Source organism: Pelodiscus sinensis, chromosome 4, assembly GCF_049634645.1.
Source record: "Pelodiscus sinensis isolate JC-2024 chromosome 4, ASM4963464v1, whole genome shotgun sequence".
Lineage (NCBI taxonomy): Eukaryota > Metazoa > Chordata > Testudines > Trionychidae > Pelodiscus > Pelodiscus sinensis.
The window spans coordinates 71,094,853-71,107,903 of NC_134714.1; the positions used below are offsets into that span (position 1 = coordinate 71,094,853).

The 13,051-nt window shown below is 42.4% G+C and overlaps 1 protein-coding gene across 1 annotated transcript in view; it reads left to right on the forward strand.

The window, feature by feature from the left end:
- DCAF5 (DDB1 and CUL4 associated factor 5) overlaps nt 1-13,051 on the forward strand; it is an 87,434-nt gene that overhangs the window by 7,399 nt on the left and 66,984 nt on the right. The window contains exons 2-3 of the mRNA XM_075927343.1: nt 6,718-6,861; nt 10,343-10,379. Of these exons, the coding sequence (XP_075783458.1) occupies nt 6,718-6,861; nt 10,343-10,379 (181 nt within the window). The remainder of the gene's footprint in view (nt 1-6,717; nt 6,862-10,342; nt 10,380-13,051) is intronic.

Sequence of the window (13,051 nt, forward strand, 5' to 3'; positions counted from 1 at the left end):
GCAGAGGCGCAGCGTCTGGAACCAGGTGCAAGTTGGGGATCAGCTGTCCCAGCTCGTGCCCAGTTCCCCGCTATGCTTTTGCCTCCCCCAACCCTCTCAGAGACAGTGCTGGGGGGAACTGGCTTTTAAGCTGGCTCCCCCCAGCACTAGCTCCTGCTTCTCCCCACCTCTCTCTGATAGAGGCAGGAAGTTGGGGGCGAAGCAACTAGTTGAGTCACTTCTCAACTTCCCGATAAGACTAGCTGCTTACATCCCTAGTGGATACAGAGGAGTTGGGTTGTAGGGAAGAGTGACTTAACTTCCCAGAGGTGGATGTTTCTTGGGCACTCTACATAGCTGACAGCTTCATATGGGGAGTGGGGGGGGGGGGGGGGGCTGAGGCAAGAAGCCAGAGTTTGACTAGGGTTACCAGGTAGTCTCAAAAAAAAAATGCGGGACACACTTGATCGGGGGCGGGGGGGGGAGGACCGGCCAGCAGGGGAGTGGGGCTGGCCCCGAGGAAGGGGGGAATGGGAAGCAGAGTTGGCGAGGGCGGGGGGGGGAGAGGGGTCATGGGCAGCAGGGCTGGCTGGGGGAGATTGGGAGAGAGGAGGGGCGGCTGGCAACCAAAGGCTCCCAGCGTCGATTGTGCCCTGTCTCACAGCCACTCCTCCCGCCCCCGCCAGGCTTCTGTCCGGTGCCCCGCCAGAAAACACCAGACATTACACATGTCTGGTATTTTCTCAACTTTTTTACTGGACAGAGGCCCCCAAAACCAGATTGTCTGGTAGAATACTGGACACCTGGCAACTCTTGTTTGACCCATAATGAATAAAGGCCTTGTCAAAATTTAGTGTTTAACAAGGACAAGTTTAAAGAATCACTTCAAAGGCTATCTCAAAAGTGACTAAAAATGGGCATTGTGTGTGTGTGTGTGGGGGGGGGGGGGGGGAGCCTATGCCCAATCTGCAATTTTCAAACTTCGAGTCTTGCAAACATAACCCAGGATGTGAGAGTTAAACTTGAGTTCTTCCCATTGTGCACATAATTACTACTCATACAGGATCAATAGTGCAAATTAGGCCTCTGGCACCTGTTCAGTGCCTTTGTCTGTAGTGGCACAGTTATAACTGATTTGGGATTTTAGTTACTTCTTGTGGAACAAAATTGTCAAGGGAAATACACTGTATCTTAGCTGTACTGGTTCAGCAAGTGCTGAGGTGAGTAAAATGCTGTAAAGACTTGTGTACTAATTTAAACTAAATGGATGGGATATCTGGATACGCTCAGGGAGAGAAGTTCTATTGAAAATGAATGTGCCTTTGATGTCGACCCCCGCGCGTCCAGACTACCGCGCTGAGCCGACAAACAGCTGATTGGCTCAGCGTGGCAGCCATGTAAATTTAAATGAAGCAGCAATTATTTAAATCACCGCTTCATTTTCCTATGCCGGGTAGTCTAATCTACATGCCTCTGGCGACAGAGGCATGTAGTCTAGACGTACCCTTATAGTAAGGAAAGAATATGGGACATTTTAGGAGGAGGAGTTATGTATCTTTGACACCTCATTGCAACATATCTTTATAGGAGCAGTACAGTGTCACCATTCATTTCTGTCCAGGGCTTGTTCCCCCATTAAGTCCAGCCTGATAAAGTCCCTGCATATGATGTCTCACCATCTAGTTGGCCGTTTGTCTTTAGGTCAGACTGACCTCTGTTGTGCTTGCATTATTTTTTCTGGCATCCTTTCATCTGATTGTCTTCTGCATTCTCCCAACAATTGTAATATTTTCTATTGCTGTGAAGCCAGTATCACGCCTTCTCATTTGTTCTCCTCCTAACTTCATTTGTCTTAAAATCATTCCACTTCACATCTGCCATCTTCTGAAGAATTCTCATCTTTCCTGTTTCCAGCTTTCTGATAAGTTTCATTTAATACAGCTGCTTCAAAACCATAGAATAATACTGGTAGTACACTCATTTAATGAACTATCACTTTGGTACCAAATGTGCTGTTTGTATCCATTTCATGATTTCATTAATTTCTGCAGCACTTGCAGGTAAAGTAATTCTCCTTTTAACTTCTTCCTTTATGAAACCATCAGAACTCAAGTGTCCTAGGTGCATGTATGTGTGTGTTTTTGTTTTTGTTTTTTATTATGCTGCAATTTTGTTGTATTTCAATGCTTTATGTATTGTCTCTATTCCAAAATTAAACTAAACAAGTTTTCCAAGGTAAAGAATAGAATCACTAATTGAAACATATTTGCTAGACGTATGTCATCTGAATAAATAAAAAGCTTAACTATAGAGTGCCATGCCCTCGAGCTTGCTTACCGTCCTTGACATCCAATTTAAGAACATGAAGAAAAGTGATGGGATTCTAAGTCTCTTTGTCTTAATTTTCCACCAGTTTTTGTGGTACTACAGGAGTCTCAGTACATAACTTTCTTTTGCAATTGCAGTTACCGTATCTGGAATTCCATTTGATTCTACTACTTAGTGCTTTCCTCCAAACCAAATCAAATGTCTTCCTGAAGTTGATTAAAAACAGTGGACATCTTTGATCCCCATTCTTACTCTTTTTTTTTCTGTCAATTGGGTGTGACTATCTTGAGCAGTGTAACTTTGGCTTGGTTTGATGTCTCATTGTTCCTTGCCTATTAGTTTCTCTAAAACTGGCCTTACTCTGTTGACAATTACCCATTTTATTTTTCCCTGGCTAAAGGCAATAGTTACTGTTCCTGAATAAAAGATATCTTGCTGCTGCAAATAATAGAGAGCTAAGCTTACTAGGGGGTTGTGCCCTCTGCTGGTCATGTGTGCCACCCTCCTCCCCCCCACTCTCCCGGCTGCTACACCCTACCACCAGCACCCTCCCAGCTGGCCAGACACCCTGCTCTCAGCTTACTCCTGAACCCTTCCTTCTGGCCAGACTCTGCATCCTCACTCCCTCCTGCACAACACCTACCATCCAGACCCTGCACTCCTATCCCACTCACTGAAAGAGATGGGGGGGCACATGTGGCTGGGTGGGGAGACAGTGTGGCTGAGGGGGGAGAGAGGTAGGCGGCAGCGGCTGCTGGAGGGGGGGGGAGGGAGAGAGAGAGAAATTGTCAATAGAGTGATTCAATGGATGTTGGTTGGTGTGTGTTTGTTTTTTAAATAAAACTTCAGAATCCTTCCTCTTCTGTCTGAGAAACAGCATAGCAAATGTAAACTCAAAAGGAATTTTCATCAATAAATTTACATGGGTAATTCAAATCTTATCTATAATGCTATTATGATACTGTAAAACAGTGCTGGTCATGTTCTACTAGTAGTTTTTTTAACCCAATGTTTTAGATGGGAAGGGGTCAGTAATATACAAACTCCACACTTCAGCATCTATCCATCCATTCATGCCACCATAGGCTCTTCCAGATGTAACTTTGGCAATAGGTGTACAAGTCCAGCAGGGACTCTTGGACTTTCTTGTAGTGAGCCATGGGAAATTTGCCTTCAAAGAGGAGCTAAAAGCTGTATTTCTCAGGCAGCTTTACCTGTAAATATGAAATCTCTTTGCCTTTTTCCACCATGTCCTAAGGAAAGGATGGTCAAGTGGTAAGGGTGCTAGTCTGTGATTCAGACACCTGGATTCAATGTCCTGTTCTCCCAAAGACTTTGTGACTGCGGGCAAATTGATTCTTAGGCATTGTCTACACTAGAAAGTGTTTGTGGGTGTAACTTTGCTAGTAAGATACAACTTATACTGCCAAAACAGTTCTCTTGCCAGTATAACTTGTAGCAGTTTCCCAAATGAAATAAGCTTTACCAGCAAAAGGACTCTTTTGGCAGTATAGCTGCATCTACACTAAGGCTTTCATAAGCATAGAGGTGCTGGTTAGGGAGCACTGTTTCTGTTTCTCCTCTTTCTGCTAGTTGATATAACTTGAAAAACATAACTGTATGTATAAAATGATGGGTTCTAAATTAGCTATTGTACTCAATAAAGAGATCGTGGAGTCATTGTGGATAGTTCTCTGAAAATGTCCAGTCAGTGAGCAGCAGTAAAAAATGTGAGCCGAGTATTGGGAATCATTAAGAAAGGGATAGATAAGAAAACAGGTCATATTGCCTTTATTATAAATGCGTAATATGCCCATATCTTAAATACTGCATGCAGATTTGGTTACCCTATCTCAAAGATTAATTAGAATTGGAAAAGGCTCAGAAATAGACAACAAAAATGATTAGGAGTATGGAATGGCTTCCATGTGAGGAGAGATTAATAATACAGGGACTTTTCTGCTTGGAAAAGAGACCCAGTAAGTGGGGGATATCATTAAAGTCTATAAAACCATGACTGTGGAGAAAGTAAGTAAGGAAGTATATTTACTCCTCATAACACAAGAACTAGAGGTCACCAAATAAAATGAATAAACAGCAGGTTTAAAATAAGCAAAGGAAGTATTCATACAATGCATAACCTGTGGAACTCCCTGCCACAGGATGTTGTGAAGGCCAAAATTCTAACAGAGTTCAAAATAGAACTAGATAACCATTGATGGACCACCTCTCCATGAATTCATTAGCTTGGATGGGTCAGAGCTAGAAATGAGCAACAGGGAATGGATCACTTGATGATTACCTCTCTGTTCATTCCCTCTGACTCATGAGGCACTGGCCACTGTCAGAAGACAAGAAACTGATCTAGATGGATCTTTGCTCTGACTCACTATGGCTGTGGTAATTTAGGGATGTTAACAAGCATTTATTTTTGTAAACTTGCAACTGCTGAAGTTTACAGCAATTACATGTTTACACAAGGTGGGAGGGAGGCTTAAAAGCCAGCTCCCTACAAGCAATGACTTCTGCCTGTATCAGAGGTAGCAGCACGGGGAGGTGGCTCTATAGGAACTGGTGCTTGGGAGGGAGGAGCTGATTTAAGCTTGCTCCCCATGAGTATCTGCTCTTGCCTGCTCCCCATACTGCTACCTCTGTGGGAGGCAGCAGCATGGGAGGAGAGGCATCTCAGCGGGAGCCAGCATGCTCGGGGAGCTTTGGCTTGCCTCTGATAAAAAGGCAGCAAGAGGAGGGGCTGCATGTAACCATTAGTATTAACTGATGAGCTTGGGCTGTTGGCAGTCAAGGCAAATTTATTTTACAGATGAGCATTCGGTGTGTCCCTGGATATTGTGTCATGCAGGTGGTAAAATGTGAATTGAAATTGATGGAAGTGTGTGTAAATGTTGCATTAACTGTTGATTGACTTAACTCTTCAAGTTTGTATTGACAGGGAAAGCACTCTTTTAGCTGAACAGAATTTGTGGGAATACAGGGTTGCCAGGTGTCCGGTTTTCTACCAGACAGTCCGGTATCTGCACCCTCTGTCTGGTAGAAAAATTCAGAAAATTCTGGACATGAGCAATGTCGGGTATTTTCTGAATTTCCGGGTGGGCACCAGATGGAAGCCTGGTGGAGGTGGAGGAGTGACTGGGAGGTGGGATGAGATTGGCGCTGGGAGCCCTGTGATCACACGCGAAAGCCGGGTGGAGCGGGGGCAGTGGTGGGAACTCCCAACCACTCCTGCCCCCCGGCCCGGCTTCTGCACACAACCATGTTTTTAACATGTTCTTGTCATAAACACTCCACATTCAGTGGGCATTGTCACATGCTATTCAGTCGAAGTCTAATCACTACTGTTTCAGTACTGTTTTTAGAAAATCAGCTAATATTTCTTTCCTTGTCAACTTCTCTGTCTGGCAGATATTTGAGTGTGGATGTGAATGGCTTATTGCCCTTCAAAATAGTGACCAGGTTAATGGTCCAAAGTACAATGAGTTGCCCAAAAAAAGATTTTAAACCTGCATTGTTCTATTGACTATCCGTATTAACCAGCCTGTGACAGGTATTCACCATGAAAATATATTTTTTTACCCTTTACAAATATTTAACAGTAAGTTGAGAGGGCATGCTGATAATCTGGATACTGTATATCCTGTCCTATAGCCAGCCCAATTTATACAAGGTTCTTTTGGTGTCTGCAGCCTGATAGTACCTGTAAATTGGGGTGGCTTTTTTGGTTCAGGGGCTGCTGACCTACAGAAAATTCAGTTGGGGGCCACACACAAGTGAGAAGCACAAAACAAACAAACCCCAAGACAAAAAAAAACCAAACCCTCACTGACATGGCCCCCCGATTGAGGAGAAAGACACTCCCCGCATTACCCTCAGACAACTGGGGGGGGGGGGGGGAGAAGGGGGAATCTAGGCTAGTTGATTTTGTGTGCTCCAGCAGTGCAGGAGGGAGTGGGTGTGGTGTGGTGGGGGGAGAGCTGGAGCACCAGCGTGGGCTCCCCAATGCTGTTGGGGGAGCCCTGAACCTCAGGAGCCAGATCCAGGCAAGCCGGGGGCCACATCTGGGCCTTAGGTTTCCATTGCCTGCTGTAGATACAGAAAGACTCTGCCCCCCCTCCCCTGATGTCATTTTTTTTTTTAGACTTAACCTGCTGTCTTCTCTGCTTTTCATAAATTATAACCAAATGTCCAGGAGTTCTCTTGATAATATTCTTTATATCCATTAGTGTACTCAGCCAATGAGGGGGGGAGGGTAAATGGTCTGTGTGGTAAATTAATCTGGAGTCAAGCAAAGCCTATGTGAATGCTGACAGTGTTAAATACCTTATTTTTTTTTTCGTCTATCACTTTACATTTTGTTCGGTCTGTCACATGGACTTCCTTTCCTTTTTTTTATAGGAGGGGATGACCGCCGGGTTTTGCTTTGGCAGATGGAACAAGCCATCCACTCCAGAGTCAAACCAGTGCAGCTGAAAGGGGAGCATCATTCTAACATCTTTTGCTTGGCTTTCAACAGTGGTAACACAAAAGTGTTCTCTGGAGGTAAGGGAAGAAAATAAACTTGATATAAGGAGACTGTTTTTATCTTAGAGTTTATAATCCAATGAGCCAGATCCTATCCCACACACAGGCTCACTGGCCTACCAGAGCTGTTCTAAATTGGCCCCTGAGAAGTCCTCAGGATTAGGGAAATTTGTGGATGTATCTGAACTGACATCCGCTCTGTGCCATTGCTCCTGACTCTTCCCGCAACCTGGCATAGGAGGCTGTGCACTCTGAAGTTTCCAGAAGTAATCACTAGTTCCCCTCCCCTCCTTTGAATATTGGAACTTTTTTCAGAGAAGGGGAGGACGACAAACATGCTTCAGAAATTGGATATTTGCATATGTATCAAAATCCATGCAGATCATTCCTTCCATAGTCCGAGACTAGTAAAGAAGAAAGAAATGAATATCCTACATCTAACCACCCTATAGATATACAGTTAGGTTTTTGTACATTTTTTTGGAGCTCTTGACTTCCTCCTCCAATTGAGATTTTTGTTGACTTTAATCAGTGCTGTAAACCAAGTCTCTTAACATCTCTATTTTATGTCCTTTTATAAAATGGGGCTAAACATACTTTATGACGTGCTCTATCATACCTTTCAAGGATGTCAGAAGTGCAAGCGGACAAGTTTTTTCCCTGTGCATTATAGTACTGTAATTTGAATTGAAGTTCAACTACAGAAAATCAGGTAACTTTTGCAAATTGAAAAACTAAAATATGGGAACTTGAGTAAGATAAGTGGACCTGTTAGTTCATACTCCTTATCTTGAAAGTGTGTTTATTATAGATTGAGGCAGGTTGCTCTAAACAGGTATATATTTTTAGACAAAAGATTTTATATATAAAAAGTTAAGTGTGTGTGTGTGTGTGTGTGTGTGTGTGTGTGTGTGTGTATAGATAGATATCTATACACATAGATATCTATACACACACACACACACACACACACACACACACACACACACACACACGTAGAGTTTATTATATCAAGCTGCTTCTAGAATGGATGGCAGCAGCTGAATGGATGAGGAGCCAGCTGCAGAACCTACAGCGAAGCCTCCTCCGCAGGAATGGGACAGGCAGCTTTGCTGCAGGCTCTGCTGTATAACACTTAGTTATTTAAGCATTATATTGCAGAGCCTGTAGCATGTAACTGCCGAGATTTTCAGTGGTTACACGGTTACCTATTTAACCAATGTTTAACATCCCTAGTGGTGCTACTTTTTTAACAGTAAGCAACTACTATGGTGCCTTATGTAACCCAGTCAACTTGTGGTTCTGGCCTCGTCCTCATGTTTTCTTTCCACCTTTGAAACTGAACCAGAGGTAGAGGCAAGTCATGTCCATTTTACATTCCCATCTTACCCGCTCTACTCCTGCAGCTTTTGATGTGAGAGGAAAACCGGTTCCTTAATAGCGAAGGAATTGAAATTAGTCTTACGTAATGGCTTCCTCTCCCAGGTCATCTGAGACTGTTGGGTGGAGTTCGATGTCATTGGAAAAACTAGTACAAATTCATCATTGGTGTAATTTCACAGACATCAGTTGACTTTAAACTAAGTATTTCATGTGTAAATGGCTTGATTAAGGGACCATGGAAACAAGCCACTACACAGTAATCTAAAAGCATGTCTATACCTATAGCTCTGCATCACCTCTGTGAATGGCAAAAGCAGACAGTGGGAGACGGTCTCCTGCCATTATAGCCATGTGCACATGAGCGCTTATCTCGGAGTGACTTCTGTCAGTGGGTGGTTTACTCATACCCTGGAGCAACTCAAATTATGCTGATATAAACGGAAGTGTAGACACAGCTTAATGCTGGTACATGAATGATGGTTCTGTGTGTCTGTTTTCCAGGAGCCTCTACAGAGAACTTGTGGATGTAGGAAAATGCTTCTCTTGCATCCATTTAGTTACATATAAACTTCTTTCTCATTTTTGTTTCATGAGAGCAAACAGATTTTAAACATGTATAAGATAAATCAAAATTTGGAGTCCTCTTTACATTTAAAATGCATATAATAAATGGATTCTCATGCCTTTTGATCCTTTTTTGTTCTCCTGAACGTGTCACAAGCTTCAGTGCTTGACAGCTGGCATCATATTTATGGGATGGATAGATCCACTGAGACTAAGGCTAAGATCCTTAAGTTATTGTTCTATACTTTCTTCTTTCCACTGCAAACAAATGGTAATATATAATGCTGTATTGAATATTTTGTAAACAGAAGTTGCTAACCCTATATTTGCTAGTATTTAATACAGAGAATGGGGGAAGAGGAACAACTTCCAACCCTAAAGATTGTGGGTACGTGTGGGGGAGCAGGGGTTTGTATAGATGCAGTCCCCTTGGCCTGTGTTCATATAAACCGTTTGACTTGTATTTAACACACACAGCTCCTTGATTTATCTAATTTTTTTATATGAAAGTAATTGTGGTCACAGTGTCCACACCCCTGCATAACTGACTATAGCCCAATATACTATCACTCCAAGAGCACTGAGCATTGTGGTACTAACATGCAGAATGCACCAGGCTCACAACTCAAATGCTAAAATTATGATAGCATCTAGTTTGTCCTTCCTCTGTCTGTTGTGACTGCTTATGTTGTTACATCTATCTTTGTGAATTGCAGTGGAAGTATCATGGTGATGGGCATTGTCAGGTCTCATAAAGATTTCTCCACTAGGGATGTTAAGGATTAGTAGACTAGTCAATTTCCCCCCACCTTGCTGCCTCTTCAAAGTGGCAGTGCTGCACAGCTGAGCCCAGGAACAGCTGTGCGGTGCTGCCACACATGGAGCCTGGAGTCAGCTGGGGATGCCCAGCTGATCCCGGTCTCCAGCAGGGCATTTCTGCGGAACCTGGGATCAGCTGACCCTGGATTCCTCATGGCATTTCAAAGCTGGCACGCCACGTGCAGCCCAGACTCAGCAGACTTCCCGCTGGCCCCAAGCTGCACATGGAGTTCTGCATTCCTCCTTCGTTATGTACAAGAGCCCCAGCAGGGGCTTTTGTATCTTTCAAAAGAGGAATGTGCAAGTGCCTATTGACTAGTCGATGGAAATTCCATCGACTACTCTACTAGTAAATTAACTGTTATTTAACATCCTTATTCTCCATCCATGCATGCACTGAAATTTTGACTGAGACTGGTCAGAGCATTATCAGCAACACTCCTTAATTAACTGAAGTGTCTGAGCAATGTCAGCTATGCCCAATTTAAAATATATTGCCTTGATATCACTTTTCACTCCTGTGAGGTGGTGGTGTCTATAGTTAACAACCAGAAATTGACTCGGAGCCTCTGTGTAGATGTGTAGGGTGTTGACACTTGACAACCAGGTTGGTCCTCTCCTCACGGTGCTTTTGTTTTCAAAATAAAAATTGCAAAAACTTTTTTTTTTCATTATGAAGTTTTAATTACCAATATGTGAATTTTTTTACATGTTTTTGTATTTCTCTTTATAGGCAATGATGAGCAAGTTATACTCCATGATGTTGAAAGGTAAAGACATAGTTTCCATTGTTGCTTCAGCTTCCTAATCATAGTCACTGGAGGCATCCAAACTGATGTTCTAGACGACAAAGCCCATTTTAGTCTTGGTTTAGAAAAACAAACAAACCCACGGTGACATTTTGAAATAAAAATATTACATGGTGGTGCAGAGGAGTTTCCCTTTCCTTTCATGTTATTTATTGAGGGGGACAATGGTATTCTCTCAAAATCAGTAGTATGTTCCAAATGAACAATTATAGAATTGAAGGGCCACACTTTTTTTTTTTTTTTAAAGATATCTAGACCCTAGTGGGCTTTGCAAGGGCACCGAATTCTTCTGAAGTCCAGGGTAGTTAAGTGCCTAAATACCTTTTAAATATCTGGCTCCAAGAGCCCAATTTTTACAGACTTGCAGTGATACTAAGTGAGTGTGAAATCTTACAGGTGTAAATAACTAGACAAGGTTCAAGGCACTGGGGATTCACACCTGTAGGATTTTACACCCACTTTGTATCAGAACTATAAGGCTGTGGAGAATTGGGCTTTAGAAGTCCTATTGTGAGGTCTTGATAACCTTTCTGTCCATGTTTATATTTAACGTAGTGGTATCCTGTCTAAATACTAGAATTGAACAATCAGGATAGTGTATGCTTTTTCTGAGTTGGATTTGATTTCAAGCATACAACCTTGGTAGGCTAATGTTTTGGTTTATGTGTTGTTTAGCTCCCACAAAGTGTTAAATAATAAAGATTAAATAACATGAACTGATGAAAGGACGAATACAAAGTCAGAGAAGGCAGGAATGGGCCTAAGAATAGTGAGAAATATAAAACCTTAAATCTGTGTTGCCTGAGTCCTGGTTAGCATAATTTGGAAGATCTTTGTTGCTAAGGTTGTTCAAAAGTCTTTATGCTGAATAAAAGTCCCAAAATAAATGTTTCACCTGAGTGTTTTTCCTCACATTTGACTGAAGAGAAAATATAACAGCAGCTGTATGTTTTGCTGTTCACATTCATTGTTAGAACAAATACTCTACATTTTTGCTTGGTTTTGTTTTAGGTTGCCAAGTCAAAACAACTCAAATCTTACACAGCTTTCTTATATATCCTTCTTTCCACCCTAATTTTTCACAGGAAGAAGTCTTTGTCATTGGCATTTTTTTTTTCGTAGATTGTTCAAAATATAGTGCTTCCTTTATTTAGTTTTGGTATGAGCTTTTGTTACAGATTGGATTTTCTGATTAATTATGTCCAGTTGCAGCATATTTGTCCCATTCCTCCAGCACTGGACTAGTTATTTGCACCATTTTCTGTGGGGAATAAAGTCATTGTGATACTTTTGAATTCTGGTTTTAATTTTCTAAAATTTCACTCTTTAAACTTTATTTTTTATTCTGGCTGCATATAGATTGGTTCCATCAATTTTTTTTTTTTTTAATATATGCAACTGGGACTTTCAGATGGTTGGTTTCTCTCCCCTTCTCCCCCCCCCCCCCCCCCCCCCCCCCATCAAAACTGTTTTCCAAATTAGTCATAGCAAGTTAGGTACAGCAAGTCCTTCAAGGAAATCTTGTCTGAAGTTAATCAGCTAATTGTGTAGTCAATAGAACTTCCATTGATTATGCAATTAGTCGATGGGGGGGAGGGCACTTATTACTCCTGCTGTGACTCTGCATTTTAAATGTAATAAGAGCCCACTAGTAGGGTTGCCAGGTGTCCGGTATTTGAGCTTTCTGTTTGGGAAACAAATTGCGAAAATATAAACGTCCGATATTTTCTAAATAAGATGTAATGTAGATTGTGATGTCATGTCAAGTGTGTACGGTATTTTTGTTGAAACCATCTAGCAACCCTATGCACTAGGCCAGTCTACTCAACTTTGGAAGCCCCAGGGGCCACAATGATGCTCACAGCACGTGCCGAGGGCTGCAGATTAAGTGTGGTTGCATATACTTGCAAATATACATGCAAATAGCATCTTTCCCACTGACAGGCATGAATACAAAGATTAAGGCAAGAGTACACAACACACAGGCCTCATTTAAGTCTGTTCTGCTGATATTAATAAAATGCAATGTTTATCCAATTTCCATCTATATGACCACTTTTAATGAGCTATGACAGTCCAGAAATTTAACTACTAAAACACGTATCAACAGAAGACCATTATATTGACTCCTTTTTTGTTTTGGCTCCCACCCACTGGCCACATGTTGATCCCTGCTAAATCCAAACTGTACACAAATGGGCCATGGGCCACATGCAGCCCGTGGGCTACGTGTTGAGTAGCCCTGCACTAGGCTCTTACTATATTTTAAATGCAGAGCCACAGCCAGGTTAACTCCAGTGGTGCTGACTCCGGGATGCTGTGGCTCTGCCTCTCCTCCACACTGCAGAGATGGTGCTGGGGAAAACTGGCTTTTAAGTCAGCTCTACCCAGCACTGGCTTCTCTTCCTCCCCCGGCTTCCCCCGCCAGCATATCCTTATCGGGTAGTCGATTACTACCTTACATCACTATCTATACCCTGGAGTTTTTGATAGACTGCATGTAGGTTGTTCCCGAAGAAATATAGCAAATTCAGCAGCCTCCTCATATTAGCTGTTCTAACTTTTAAGTAGTTCTTCTGGCCTGTCTTTTCTTGCCTTGCTTGCTTGCTTTGTTTCAAAGTGACATTCAAAGG